Source organism: Clarias gariepinus, chromosome 15 (assembly GCF_024256425.1).
Source record: "Clarias gariepinus isolate MV-2021 ecotype Netherlands chromosome 15, CGAR_prim_01v2, whole genome shotgun sequence".
Lineage (NCBI taxonomy): Eukaryota > Metazoa > Chordata > Actinopteri > Siluriformes > Clariidae > Clarias > Clarias gariepinus.
Genome location: NC_071114.1, coordinates 13943797 through 13958571, shown reverse-complemented (window position 1 = coordinate 13958571; position 14775 = coordinate 13943797). Strand labels below are relative to the sequence as shown.

At 33.9% G+C, this 14775-nt stretch overlaps 2 protein-coding genes across 2 annotated transcripts; one reads left to right on the top strand and one right to left on the bottom strand.

The window, feature by feature from the left end:
• On the top strand, positions 1 to 5476 carry LOC128543225 (anionic trypsin-2-like). Its single transcript, XM_053513590.1, has 5 exons — positions 1 to 58; positions 1749 to 1893; positions 1983 to 2127; positions 4189 to 4449; positions 5071 to 5476. Exons 1-5 carry the CDS (start codon positions 1 to 3, stop codon positions 5227 to 5229), a joined length of 768 nt encoding a protein of 255 aa, XP_053369565.1. The 3' UTR covers positions 5230 to 5476.
• Positions 5477 to 10539: 5063 nt separating this feature from the next.
• Positions 10540 to 13171, bottom strand: micos13 (mitochondrial contact site and cristae organizing system subunit 13). The gene is made up of 4 exons (XM_053512607.1): positions 13002 to 13171; positions 12089 to 12245; positions 11834 to 11885; positions 10540 to 11015 (listed from the first exon to the last, which is right to left on the bottom strand). Exons 1-4 carry the CDS (start codon positions 13028 to 13030, stop codon positions 10918 to 10920), a joined length of 336 nt encoding a protein of 111 aa, XP_053368582.1. The 5' UTR covers positions 13031 to 13171; the 3' UTR covers positions 10540 to 10917.
• Between the last annotated feature and the right edge of the window lie 1604 nt (positions 13172 to 14775).

Here is a 14775-nt window from a genome sequence, read left to right as displayed (position 1 = left end):
ATGAAGGCATTGCACATTCTGCTGCTTTCTGCAGCGTTCAGCATCCTCTCTTTTAATGGTAAGCTAATTTTTGAATAATAATAATATTAATAATTAGTGGCAGCTGGTGCAAAAAAAATTTTGCAGGGGCGCAAACAAAATTAAATTTTAACTTTTAATAATCGTCTGTAAATAGCCATTTATTAGGTGATTAAGCATCATTACTACTAATATAAAATAAAGGCATGACTTACATTGCATCCAGTGAAATCCAATGTGAAATAATTACATGTTAAAGTAGCATTCTTCTCTGACTAACTTGGGCGGCAGATAATAATAATAATAATAATAATAATAATAACAATAATAATAATCTAGCACATACTAATACTACTGGACATAACATTTCCTTTTTTTCTCAAAACACTGAGCTATATATATGTTGTTCACGTTGTATCTATCTATAATCTCGTGGTTCTCAAAGTGTGGGGCGGCCTACTAGTGGGGAATACAGACATGACTGGTGGAGCGCAATGAATTGGAGAGAATTAGGGGCAAATAATAGGGAAGTACCTATTCTAATTCATGCTTTTCTTTATTTACAATAAAGATCGGACACTCGAAACTAAACAAATCACACGCAAAGAAATGGATCATTAATACAAGTGAATTAAAATAACATCAGAGAAAAAGTGGAATCATAGTGCAACAATAACGGTTTAACGTTATTGCAGAGGAACAAAATATAAGGAAACATTCAGTATTATATATGTCATTTTATTTATTCCAATATGTATGCTAATGTTTCTGTATTTTTGTTAAAAATTTATATTTTATCAGGCAGTACTGGTCTGGCATTTCTAGTTTCCAGTGCGGCAACAAAGTTGCTTTTTGATCCTTCAGGCGCTGAACAGAAGGGAAGATCAATATCGTTCTACGCTTTTTGTTCGTGTGCAGCATTTTGCGATGATCCCTAAATCATTCGTTGCGCTGTAGAGAATAATGGTGTTTATGCTTTTAAACATGTATAATTTAAGGCGGATGGAGCTTAAAGACAATGTAGAGAGGAAATATATCTGGGTATCTTATTTGCGGGTTTATTTACGCAGCTATTAAATTTGGAGATGCGAATATCAAACTAACTTAACCGCTGTCACAAACCCGGTCAGTAGAGTACTGTATGTAGTGAGTATAATAACGTCAATGGATACATTTGTTACATGGACCACAAAAAAGTAGGTGATTCAGCACTATCAGCCCAATCAACCAAAAAGCCAATAATGAAGCCTATGTTGCGCTTGGATTCATGGTGGGGATGGTGAGTGCAGAGGAGAGACCTGTGTGTGTTTTGTGTCTTAAACCGCTGGCAGCAGACAGCACGAGACCCAACAAAATAGGAAGACACTTAGAGACAACACACCCCAGTCACGTTAATAAGCCACTCGACTTCTTTGAAAGAAAGCTCTAGATAAGTGACGAAGTAAGTCTGTTATAACAATAGCACGTGTATTTTATCTGTTTTGAACTTGGTGTTATTTGATCATATTGGTTTAGAAATTGATATTTCAATAATAGTTAACTTGGCCGATTTCGTTATCATTTTGTTGACAAGTGGGGCTTGAAAATCCGCCCCTTAAGTGGGGAATGACAGAAAATGTTTGAGAACCACTGGAATAATCGGTTTAATCTACATCTCTGTATTTCTTTTGTGTGTAAATTTAAGAAATGGCGAGTCCAACTAAATGTCTTTTGATTACATTTTTTTCCAGTTACATCTGGAGAGAAAATAATCAATGGTACGAAAGCCCCGAAGAACTCACTGCAGTACATGGTATCGATGCAGTGGAATGGTGAGCACCACTGTGGGGGATTCCTCATCCACCCCAGCTATGTGCTCACTGCTGCCCACTGTAGGTAGGTTACTCATGTTGATTGATTCTTAATAGGTAGAAGCGTGTGGATTTATTTTTTTTCAATGTAACAAGTTATCTGCCGCATTATAGAGTGCACAGCGATCTCAGTGTGGTCATCGGGACTCATGACATCAATCCGAGCAGAATCAATCTGAGAAGACACAACGTGGCTGAAATACACCCACACCCATCATATACTAATTTCATTGATGGGTATGACATCATGCTACTGAAGGTAAAATAAGTCTACTAAACTACAATATATTGAGTCATCATTCACAGGCCAGTTTAACAATATAAAATCCAAATTATAAAGCAATATTACCAGGGTTAAAAACGTTGCATTTAATTTCAACACAATGTACAGTTTAATATTCAGTGTGATTGTAAGTCTAATATTGCTTTCATACAATAATTCTATAAACAAGTTATTGATATTGAGTAACTGACATTTCAGCCACAATATCAGCAAATATTTGCTTATGTTTTCTGCTGATTAAAATTTTGCTTGTTCATGAAAATAGTTTTTAAAAAAAGTCATAGCTGGATAAAGCATAGTATGTTACTCTGCACTGAAATAGACTAACTGACAGCCTTTAGTAAGTGTATTAACGCTTTCAGTGTAGTTACCTATTGCTAGAATTAAATGCAGACAATGGAGAGACAACGAACTGAAAACAACTAAATGAGATAGGCAGTGTGGTTAAGAGATGTAAAAAAGTAAATAAGAACAAACATTTAAAATTACTTGCATATCATTCCATCTTGCTTGCAATGTTGTCACCCAGAAGTGTAATAAAACATCTATAAAACAGATTCAGAATTTTAAAGCCTATTTAAAGCCTAGATTTTTTATTGCAAGTAAGACATTCTATTTAATTGGCTTAATTTACTATACAAAAACACTTTTGAATGCATTTATTATATTAAAACATAGGACCATTAAACTAGGGCTCATTGACAGGCACACACATGTAGTATCAGCTTATGGTAACTTATTATGGTGCTCAGTTAGGCCTGGTGTGACTCAAACCATACATTACCACACAAGAGCTGTTCATATCAGGACTAACTGTTGTTTTTTGTTTAAGCAGTATATTTACCATTTTATATAATGATAAAAATCTTTAAATGAAGTGTAGCTTTATGAAGTAGATATTTTTTTTTATCTTAGTGCTACTCTGATATGGGGCAAGAGTAGCTGTGGTTAAGCTGGTGGAAGGTTTGTTCAGGTTTGAAAAACTGTCATAGGTTCAAACCTTAGCACCGCCAAGCTGCCATTGTTGGCCTCTGGACAAAGCAATCAACATTCAACTGCCCGCATGTAATGAGATAACTTTAAGTACCTCTGGATGAGGGTGTCTGCAAAATGCCGTAAATTATATGTTGCCCTCAAAACTTTTTAGAACATTTTTTTGTTTTAATGCTTAAAACTGGATATTATTTAGAGTAGTCAATTTGCAGCTTGTATAGCAGTACAGATTTACTGTTCTCCAACCATACCTCAACATGCCTAAATAACTGGAAACAAGAATAAAGACACCCTAAGTGAACATGCCGAAACTGTGTCCAAAGTATTAAGTTTTAGAAATCACTATAAAGTTAGAAAGTGATCCCAAACTTTTGATCGGTAGTATATACAGTATATTTTTTGAATCGTTATTGACCTATGCTGTGCCACTTGGGTTTTAATACTTAAATTGCAAGCTTTCTGTGAAGAGACTTTTATACAACAGTTAGTTCTAGAATGCTAATTTAATTGAATGAGTAAAAAGAGTTTTCAATTTATGCTATTTGACGTTAAATTTTATTTTCTAAATTTTTCTAAAAGCAATATGAGACTTGCAGTTGTCCTTTTTTACTGAATATTAGCACACCCATGGTGATTTATTTAGGGAGAACCTCTCCAATGTCAAAATATGCTATGTGCTGTATGCTACCTCATACTGTAGGTTATAACAGAAACTAACCTGTTCCAGTATGTCCCACAAGATTGAAGATTGAACTTTAACAGATCTGGAAGTTGAGTCATGTCAACTGGACTTTTTCTTCATTCAGTAGAAACAGTTCACTACTCATTCAACTAGCTCCTTCAATCAGATTTTTAATAGACCAAAATAATAATTAAAAAAACATATTTTATATATATATATATATATATATATATATATATATATATATATATATATATATATATAAAGAAATAATCAACTTAGGATACAACACTTAATAATAATAAATTATTTTTATTATTTCTTTCTTGCATACTATATAATGTTAATTCTCTAACAACAAGCATTCAAAGAGAGTCAATCTGAATGAAGATGTGAAGACCATCGGTATCGCAAGCAAGAACAATTGGATCTATATGCCGTGCCAGGTTGCAGGTTGGGGACTAACTGAAAATGGAAAACTAGTGAATGACCTTATGGTGACTGAAGTCCCCATTATTAGTACGGAGGTCTGTAGGAAGAAGTGGAAGGAGGGGAAAAATATTAATCTCCCAAACAACGTTCTGTGTGCAGGAGGCTATCAAACCACCCATGGAGCATGTCAGGTATGATAACTGAGAAAAACTCACCAGTCACATTTTTAGGAATATCTGTAATTATGTGTCAGCAGCACAGTACATTAAAGCATGTACTGTAGATATACTGTAGGTCAAAAGCTTTAGTTCACATCAAACATCAAAATAATGAAAAATTGTAATCTGTTTGACTTTTATCGTGGCCCGATTTACAGCATGCATTTCGGAAACCGCTGATCGCTTGGGAATAGACTTTAAAGTTTCCAACAAATTTTTCCTATCTTCAATTGTCTAGCCATGATTGCCTTTCCTGGCAGGAGTTGAACCTGATGTGGAATTCAACTGATGTAGCACATCAGCTGCCTCAATGTTTTTTTGTTTTTCTGAAATACTTAAACCAGCTCATTTGGTGCAAACATCCAGACATCACAATTTTCCTCATTTTGATGTTTTATGTGAGGTCTTTACCTGTAACTGCATGTTTTTTTGTTTTTATTTGCTGCTGCTGCTGCCACTTAATTGCCTGACTAAATAACTGCATGAAATAGCAGGTGTGCAAGTGTTCAGTGAACAGTAAGTGTATATGTTTGCTTCATTTTTCTTAACAATGAGACAGCTGAAAAGGTTGTGCTATTTGTCCTGTTTTGACAGGGGGATTCTGGTGGGCCTCTGGTGTGCAATGGTGTTGCAGTGGGCATTGTGTCCTTCAATTATAATAAAAACTGCAACTATCCGGATGTCCCTAATGTCTACACGGATATTTCATCATACACAGACTGGATTCACACTGTGATCCACAGACCTGCTTAAAATGTATTTATCTCTAAATATTGTTTAAATTGATACTTTGCTAATTCATCGCTGCATAAAATTGTATCGCTTAAACCAATATTCAGAGGCAGAAAAAGAGACAATTTTTTTTTTTTGTAAAGGAATATTAATAGTTCCTGATGAGTCTCTAAATTTAAAGGAAATTTAAAGTCAGTACTGCATTTGCATCTTAAGCATGGTTTTATTCTTTTATGGTCAGCATTTGGTTAAAAAAAAAAAAAAAGCAACTCAAAAAGCAATGACTTAATAGAAACTCTCACTTACATATGTAATCTGAACATATGGTTTGACATGTCATCATGTTGTATCACTGCTGGCTTAGTAAACAGCCAAATCATGCTTTATGAGAAATAAATGTAAATGTGGCAAATTGTGGAGTTACTTTTGGCACACTCAGTGCGGCTACACTCATGTCCATCACAGTCTCACATGCTGCAAGTAAAAAAATGTGATAATGTTTGAGCTTAACATAACAACAATAATAATAAAAAAAAACTCCTCCCAAATGAGGGTATAGTCTATTTTACAGTCAACAGAGTACATTAGTTAACATAGCAAACTGCAGATCTTCTGAGAAAGTGAAGGGAAAAAATAAATGCAATAATAGCAACAATCTAGCCTTGTTCATCTTTATATTCATAAAACTATACTTATTTGTTTATTTTACTTAAAACAGGTAGTATACTGCATGATAAATAGCTGGGTCCATACAACGAAGAGTTATTAAGGGATATTTTTAAGTAGTATCAGAAACCTTAAATTCTTCAGTTCATGAAATATGATTTTATGAATCAAAATTTTGACTGATCCTGCCATAAATATATACATCACCCTAATGAAATATTCAATACTGCTTACATGCAGTCTGCCTTGTTCTTTCTTCTCCTTTTCGGCCCCTAACTTATGCAACGCCTCACACAGCTTAAAAGATACCTATAGACATTGAAAACTAAACTTGAAAACATGTCTAGAATAGTCACAAAAGTGTCAGTGGGTGCTGAAGCTCTTATCATGATAAAGAAGCAGACTAAAACATTCTACATAACACAAGAAATATTAACTTGGCCAACAAATGGCAAACAAAATAACTTTTTGTTACTCTCATTTATCGTTTAAATTTTCACAACTGTTTTTCTTTGCCCAAATATGGAGAAAATTTGTACTATAGTGGTATGTAGTACAATAGTAATAGTACAAAAACAGTTAAGTTGATCGATCAAAATTACTTTAAGTAATAACATCACTAACTAAACTAATATAAATATTAATAATTTATTCACTTCAAAACTGAAGGCAATATGTCCTGATTTCTCAGACCAGATATGTCATCTTATCCCTATAGCAGAAAAAAATCCAAAACACAGACCACTGAAAAACTTCAAGGTTAGAAGGCAGAGCGTCTACAAGAAAAGACATCAAATGTCGAGGGACTGTGTATGTCAAGTGTTCTCTTATGAGATTCTGTGTCCTTCAATCTCGGTTAACATGTCCACAAGCTCTAATATAGAGGTACCAATAATTTTGACAGGGTTTTACTTAAATTGACAGGTTTCTAATATGATTGTCACGTGTTCCTTTTTTTACTTTTTGAGTTTTTTTTCATGAGCCTGGAAATCTGCGATGTAGCTGCACACCTGTTGTGCACCCTGCGACGTTACACAAACTGGTTTGTATGGGTTTGTGTTAAGGGTCATATGTATTTATTTTTTCTTCTATGTAGTAGAGCACTTTTGTGCTGTAAGTAATGCCTGCCCACTTTGCTGGCTACTACCGCAAGTATATTACAGACCTGTGGGAGATCCTTAAATAACTAAAATCATGCGTAGTACAGACAGGTAGCAGTGTGACAGGTGATAGGCCAGGATCACCAGACTCTAGTATTCCCAGGGTCTACATCTAAAATAATATAATTGATTAAAAATATATAAAATACATGAAGTACTAGTTTTTTTTTTAATGATTAAACATAGTGAGCTCTGTGAATCAGAGGGTCCAGGGTAATCAGAGCAACCTAGCACCTACAGTAGCAACCATATATGAGGGTAACCACGTGTCTGCCTGCTTGGAAATGTAGCTGCATGCAGGTTTGCCTGTTGTGCGACCGTCAGCAGGCTAATTGATATTTCAAATTGCCCATAGTGTGTGAATGACTGTGTGCATGTGTGCCCTGCAATGGATTAGCACCCAGCACCCAGCCTGAAGTCTCGTGGCAAAAGCAAGCAAGTCTTGGTTTACAAGTACCGAGTATCATGAGCACGTATCCGCTTCTTGTTTTGACACTGAGTGTCACATGTTCACAATTGAGCCAATGGTTTATCTCTCTTGTGCTGCGAAATTGTGAGTAATCGTCTCCCCTGCTCTGTCTTAGTGCACATTTCTTACAGCTATAATCACTATAACACTGTGACCAAGTGTGCGCATAAAGCATCTTTTATTTTTGTGTTTGTGTGTGTGTATGTGTAAAGCAAAATGGATTTATTTTTACTTTTTCAAAAATAAAGTGCAGGTTAATTTGCTTTATTTTTACTTTATATTTTGTATTAATTATTTTTATATATTTATTTTTTTGGGTTGTGGAACGCTTGTGTGAGTGAGAGTCTCTATCGGTAAACTGGGGGTAGCTCAGTGGTTAAGGCATTGGACTACGGTTCGGAAGATCCCAGGTTCAAACTCCACAACCACCAAGTTGCCACTGTTGGGCCCTTGAGCAAGGCCCTTAACCCTCAACTGCTCAGATGTGTAATGAAATAAAAATGTAAGTCGCTCTGGATAAGAGCGTCTGCTAAGTGTAAATGTAAACTGGTGTGTGTGTGTGTGTGTGTGTATGTGAAAGTCATCATATCTTTGTCCTCTCCTTTCTCTGGTCTCAATCACTACAGCCATGGTTCTTTTCAAAGCTAAAGTGCAGGTTAATTTGTTTAACTTTACTTTATATTTTGTATTAATAATTTTTATATTAATATTTTTGGGCTGTGTAACAAATCATTTTTGCATTGGAAAAATATGCTTAGATATATATGAAATGAAAATAATAATTAAACCAGGTAAATACTGCTTTACACATTCAAGTGGTTCCGAGTTGTCATAGTTGTATATAAAATCACTGGCATTAAAAAAATAAACTTTTGAAGAACGATGCTTTGTCACTTCCTGTGCACCATGCTGTGTGAGTGCATAGGTTACACACAATGCTACAGCAGTAATTAGATAAGAAAACCAAAGCTACAACAACTTCGATCTTATCACATTATTACTACATGAGAATTCAATTTGTTGGCAGCCGTGCTTCCTGCAGCCTCAAAAAAAGATAAAATGAAATGCATTTAAGATATACAGTCTTTAAACAAAAAAAATGCATCGACCAGTTTGTCCATCGCATCATTACACACACACACACAGCGCCTGCGCGCACAAACAAAAACACTTATCGGTCTGCATTTATTTTTACTTTTTTTACAAGGTAAAGTGCAGGTTAATTTGTTTTATTTTTACTTTATATTTTGTATTAATTATTTTTATGTATTTATCTTTTGGGGCTGTGGAACAAATAATTTAAGTTTCCATTATTTCTTAAGTACAGACAATAGAGAGACAATGAACTGAAAATAACTAAAAGGTTGAGAGAAAGTAGGTGTTCACTTAATGAGGTCCTTAACATACTGCATGCCTTGACTGGTGTACTCGCTCGTCACACTTGGAGCAACTGATAAAGCCTGGATGGATTTCCGCACGCCTGTGTGAAAAATGTTTACAATCCATATTTTAGCACACTCTGTGTGGTTATGAGATGTAAAAAAGTAAATAAGAACAAACAGTTAAAATTACTTGCATATCATTCCATCTTGCTTGCTATGTTGTCACCCAGAAGTGTGATAAAACATCTATAAAACACATTCACAATGTTAAAGCCTATTTAAAATATAATTATTAGATTTGGAAAACTGTGTCCAAAGTATTAAGTTTTAATATTTTGTGTGAGCACTATTGTTATCTAGCACAGCCATAATCATTCGGGGCATGGAATTCACTGGAGCTGCACATGTTGTTGCTGAGATCCTCTTCCACTCCTCCATAATGATATCACAGAGCTGCAGGATGTTAGACACATTACAAAAAAAAATCAGGAATGACTATGAAGTTAAAAAGTGTTCCCAAGCTTTTGAGCGGTAGTATATACAGTATATTTTTAAATCTTCATTGACCTATGCTGTGCCACTTGAGTTTTAATACTTAAATTGCAAGCTTTCTGTGAAGATACTTTATACAGCATTTAGTTCTAGAGCGCTAAATTGATTGAACGAGTAAAATTTTTTTTTTTACAATTTCAGTTATTTAATGTTAATTTTAATTAATTATTTTTTTTACATTTCCAAAAGCAATATGACACTTGCAGTTGTGCTTTTTTTTTTCTTTTTTACTAAATATTAGCACACCCATGCTGATTTAACTAGGAAGAACCTCTCCAATGTCAGAATATGCTATGTGCTGTATGCTACATCATATTGTAACTTATAACAGAAACTAACCTGCTCCCTATGTCCCACAAGATTAAACTTTTTTAACAGATCTGGAAGTTGAGTTATGTCAACTGGACTTCTTCATTCAGTAGAAACTACTCATTTAACCAGCTTCTCCAGTCTGATTTTTAATAGACCAAAATAATAAAAAAAAAAAAAAAACATAATACAATGCAATTGTTTGAAAATAATCAACATAGGATACAACACTTAATAATAAATTATTTGTATTCTTGCATACTATATAATGTAAATTCTCTAACAACAAGCTTTCAGAGAGAGTCAATCTGAATGAAGATGTGAAGACCATCGGTATCCCAACCAAAAATGACCAGATCTATATGCCATGCCAGGTTATAGTTTGGGGACTAACTAAAAATGAAAAAATGGTGGATGGGGGGGATCTTAGACAACATTCTGTGTGCAGGAGGCTATTAAACCACCCATGGAGCATGCCAGGTATGATAACTGAGATGTCAGCAGCACTGTACATTAAATCATTTATTGTAGATATACTGTAGGTCAAAAGCTTTAGTTCACATCAAACATCCTAATGAGGTGGATGTTTGAGCCTGATGTGGAACTCAACTGATGTAGCACATCAGCTGCCTCAACGTTTTTTGTTTTTTGTAAGTACTCAAACCAGCTCATTTAGGTATCACATTCAGTGATATTACACTCATGTCCATTACAGTCTTACATGCTACAAGTAAAAAGAAATTGTGATAATGTTTTGGCTTATCATAAAAAATTAAATAATAATAAAAAAAACTCCCAAATAAGAGCATACTTTATTTTACAGTCAACAGAGTACATTAGTTAACATAGCAAACTGCAGATCTTCTGAGAAAGTGAAGGGAAAAATTAAATGCAATAATAGCAACAATCTAGCCTTGTTCATCTTTATATTCATAAAACTATACTCATTTATTAATTTTACTTAAATACCTTTAGAACAGGTATTTAAAAAAAAAAAAGAAAAGAAAAAAAAATTTATTGTAATTTTACCACATCTTCAGCTTTTCCCTTGAATTTTGCCTTTGAAGTATGAGACTTGTATATATGAGATTTTCCACATGTGCCACTCGTTGTTCAGCTTACATGCAGGATGTGTCATTGCAGTCAGCTATATCCATGAGAAAGTAAGTGTTTACTTAATGAGGTCCTTAACATACTGCATGCCTTGACTGGTGTACTCGCTCGCCACACACGGAGCAACTGATAAAGCCTGGATGGATTTCCGCACCCCTGTGTGAAAAATGTTTAAAATCCATATTTTAGCACACTTATACTTCATGATAAATAGCTGAGTCCATACAATGAAGAGTTATTAAGATAAATTTTAAAGTAGTATCAGAAACCTTAAATTCATCAGTTTATGAAATACAATTTTATGAATCTAAATTTTTACTGGTCCTGCCATAAATATATTCATCTCCCTGATTAAATAAGATTCAAACGATTTTCTTTGCCCAAATATGGAGAAAATAATTATTTTGTACTATAATGGTATGTAGTACAATGGTAATAGTACAAAAAGTTAAATCAATCAATCAAAATTACTTCAATTAATCACTAAACAAATTATTATTAATAACTATATTTATTCAGTTCAAAACTGAATGCAATGTGCCTTCATTTCTCAGACCAGATACTGTATGTCATCTTATGCCTACAGCAGAAAAATCCAAAACACTAAAAAACTTCAAGATGAGAAAGCAGAGCGTCTACAAGAAAAGACATCAAATGTGGAGGGACTGTGTATGTCAAGTGTTCTCTTATGAGATTAAGTGTCCTGCAATCTTATTAAACTCATTAAGTGTTAACATGTCCACAAGCTCTAAATAAAAAGGTACCAATATTTTGACAGGGTTTTACTTAAATCAACAGGTTTCTAACAGGATTGTCACATGTTACCTTTTACTTAACTATTTCTTGAGTTTTTCAATGTATGATTAAACTAATCAATCATAATTTGACTTTTTCATTATAAGATATGATGAAAGATATGTGATCTTAAAATATTTCAACTTCAAACACTTCGCAGAGAGCAAATTATGGTTTACCTGAGTTCCATGCGTCACACGGGGAAAATTCGATTTTGGGTGCTGCAGGAAGCTAAAGTTTAAAATAAACAGACAAAAAAAAAAACGGATGGAAACGTGTTGATTACCAATATGGCCATTAACTTTTAAAATAAATTGTCTAACATGATAAACTGGATATTCTTATTTATAACTTATTTTTAATCCATATTTAAATTGTACAATTGGATGTACTGTAGCTAATTTAAATGCCTGAGCATTTTAAATATACCTTACCTCCAAGCCAAAGTATTTTGTCCACTCGTCCACGGCAGGAGGGATGGCTGCTTTAGCTTTGCTTAGAGCCTCAGCACCCTCAGCGCCCCCAGTAAGAAGTCCTAAATCATAGGCCACGTAAACAGCCCCTCCTGCAATGCCCACTTTTGTGGCTAACCTTAAAAGAAAAAAAGTGGAGTTAATTTACTGCCAAGCCTAATCCAAGATGACAATTGTTGTAGGCAGCCTATATAGCTGAATGACTACATTGCCAGGTTAAGCTCCATCTCTAACATTCTCCTCCTAATATACCCCTCATCCCTGCTCTGAACATGTCCAAAAACATCCTAAAGTGGACTCTCTTCTAATTTTGTCCATCATAATTTTGGATCATGATAATACTGTATTGTGTCTGATAATTCAGACTTATTTAAACAAGAAGAGTGGGTATTTGTGGACATCAAATTTTGATGACAAACTAAATATATTTATACGTGTCCATAAATATTTTTTATTATACTTTTTTTTTCAATGTGCACTAGTTTTTCAAGATTGACAGATTTAGTATCAGAGTTCTATTTGGATTTGTTAAATTGCCCCGTACAACATCGTGGTGATATAAAATACAGCACAACACAAATGTAACTTGAAGGAAACATATAGATATATGCATTACTTCATTACGTCCCTGAGTGGTACATACTGTACATGTAATGTCCTTGAACTCGCACCAATAAACGGAACTCAAATAAGGCTTTGATCTACAGCAAGGTTACATTATTCAATAAAGAACTGTAACATTGTTCCAGTGCACAGTGGAAGACGACCTGTTAAATTGTCTCTATTAAATACTACTTTACCTATTAGCCATTAGGCTAACTGCTTAGCTAAGTTTTCTCGGATGTGTAATTTCACACAAAAAAAAAACGCTTACTTCAGCACTGGAAAAATCTTAGCTGCCATGGCGTCACAGAGTTTACACCCGAATCCCAATATTGGTATGTGTAAATGTATAAAAGAAAAGTGCAAAACAATTCAGTACACAACAGCTAGCTAACTAGCATCACAGCTGGCTCCATTCGCAAGGACAGTGCTAGAGGCAACCGGAAGTGACTTTTAAGGACTTTTAAATAAAGTTTTTTTGTGGAACTTTGCACGAGTGCGGTGAATTTAACGTGTATATAATAATAATAATAATAATAATAATAATAATAATAATACATTACACTAATAAATAGGAAAAGTAGTAGTAGTATTTATTTATTTATATACTGGAGTATTTTCAATACAGTCTTCTAACCGCTCGGTAGCAGGTTTATTTAATGTAAACAGGATTTAGGCTGCGCTTTAATGATTAGTTGAAATGGCGAGGTCACATCTGATTGGTTAAAGAGCACGACGGACGCGGACTGACTCACGTGGAAAAAGAAAAGTATCTTGCTTAAATATGTGCCCCCCTGCCATAGACCACCACACACATAATCGCTATCAAATTTTATATTGGAACATAAATTCATAGATTTATTATTATCAAATATGATATTACTAGTATAATAAATTTAATAACAATAAACAAATAATTTCTTTTATAATGTTTATTTTGTGGCACATTTATTTTTCAGGGCTTTGTCATGAATATGCAAATAAACACTTATATATAATAAAAATAAATATTGTTTATGATAAACAATTAGCTGAAACTAATTTATTATAAAATAAACAATTTAAAAGTATACATGGTGCATATAAAAAATATTTATATTTTTTCATATACAACATATTTATTTTTATATTGCTTATTTTATTTTATTGTCTCATGTAATTTGTAAACCATTAAACTATGAATTTATGTTCTAATACAATATTTGATAGCGATTATGTTGGGGGGCATTTTTTTTTAGCACATAACATTTGCCAGTGTCTTAAAAGAAAATGAAGATAACTACGCTAAAGATTACCATTTTATAAGATGTTCTTGTATTTCACTTTTACTTGTTCCCATTCCCTATTTGAAATTCTCCATAAGCCTCTAATAAAAGCCTTTGCTCCCTTGAGAATAAACTGAGCTTGCTCTTTTGCTATTTCGTCAACCAATCAAAGGGGTTGTGATCAGTGTTTCTAGCCATACTGATCAACAACAGGTGTGCTCGAAGAACCAACTAAGCCACATCATAATTAGCACGAAGATCTCATCTTAGATGTGTCAGTTCATCTCTAATGTGTCAAGCGACGCACGAATAGCAGACCCCTATATATATATATATATATATATATATATATATATATATATATATATATTAGCAGAGATGTTGAGGTTCTGTTTGGGAGTGACAAGGATAGATCGGATATGAAATGAGCTCATCAGAGGTACAACCCATGTTAGATGTTGGGTTCCTTCAAAGGGAACAGCTGAAAGACAAAGAAGAAGATTATCATTGGATGCTACATGGTGTCATTGTTCTTGGCGGACGTGGCTAACTTTTAAAGCGCCTCCCACTCTAAAATCAGTTGACCAATAGAGATTTAAGGTGAGTGCGAAATCTCAGAAGCAAAGCATACCAAAACAAACAAGCAAACAAACAAAGATTAAACAAAAGTGCATCTGAAAAAATCCACCAATTGTATATTATATTGTATATGTAAAGCGAAATTGTGTTGTTAATGTAAAATGTTTGATTATTGGTTCGAAAAATGTTGACATGCGTCAG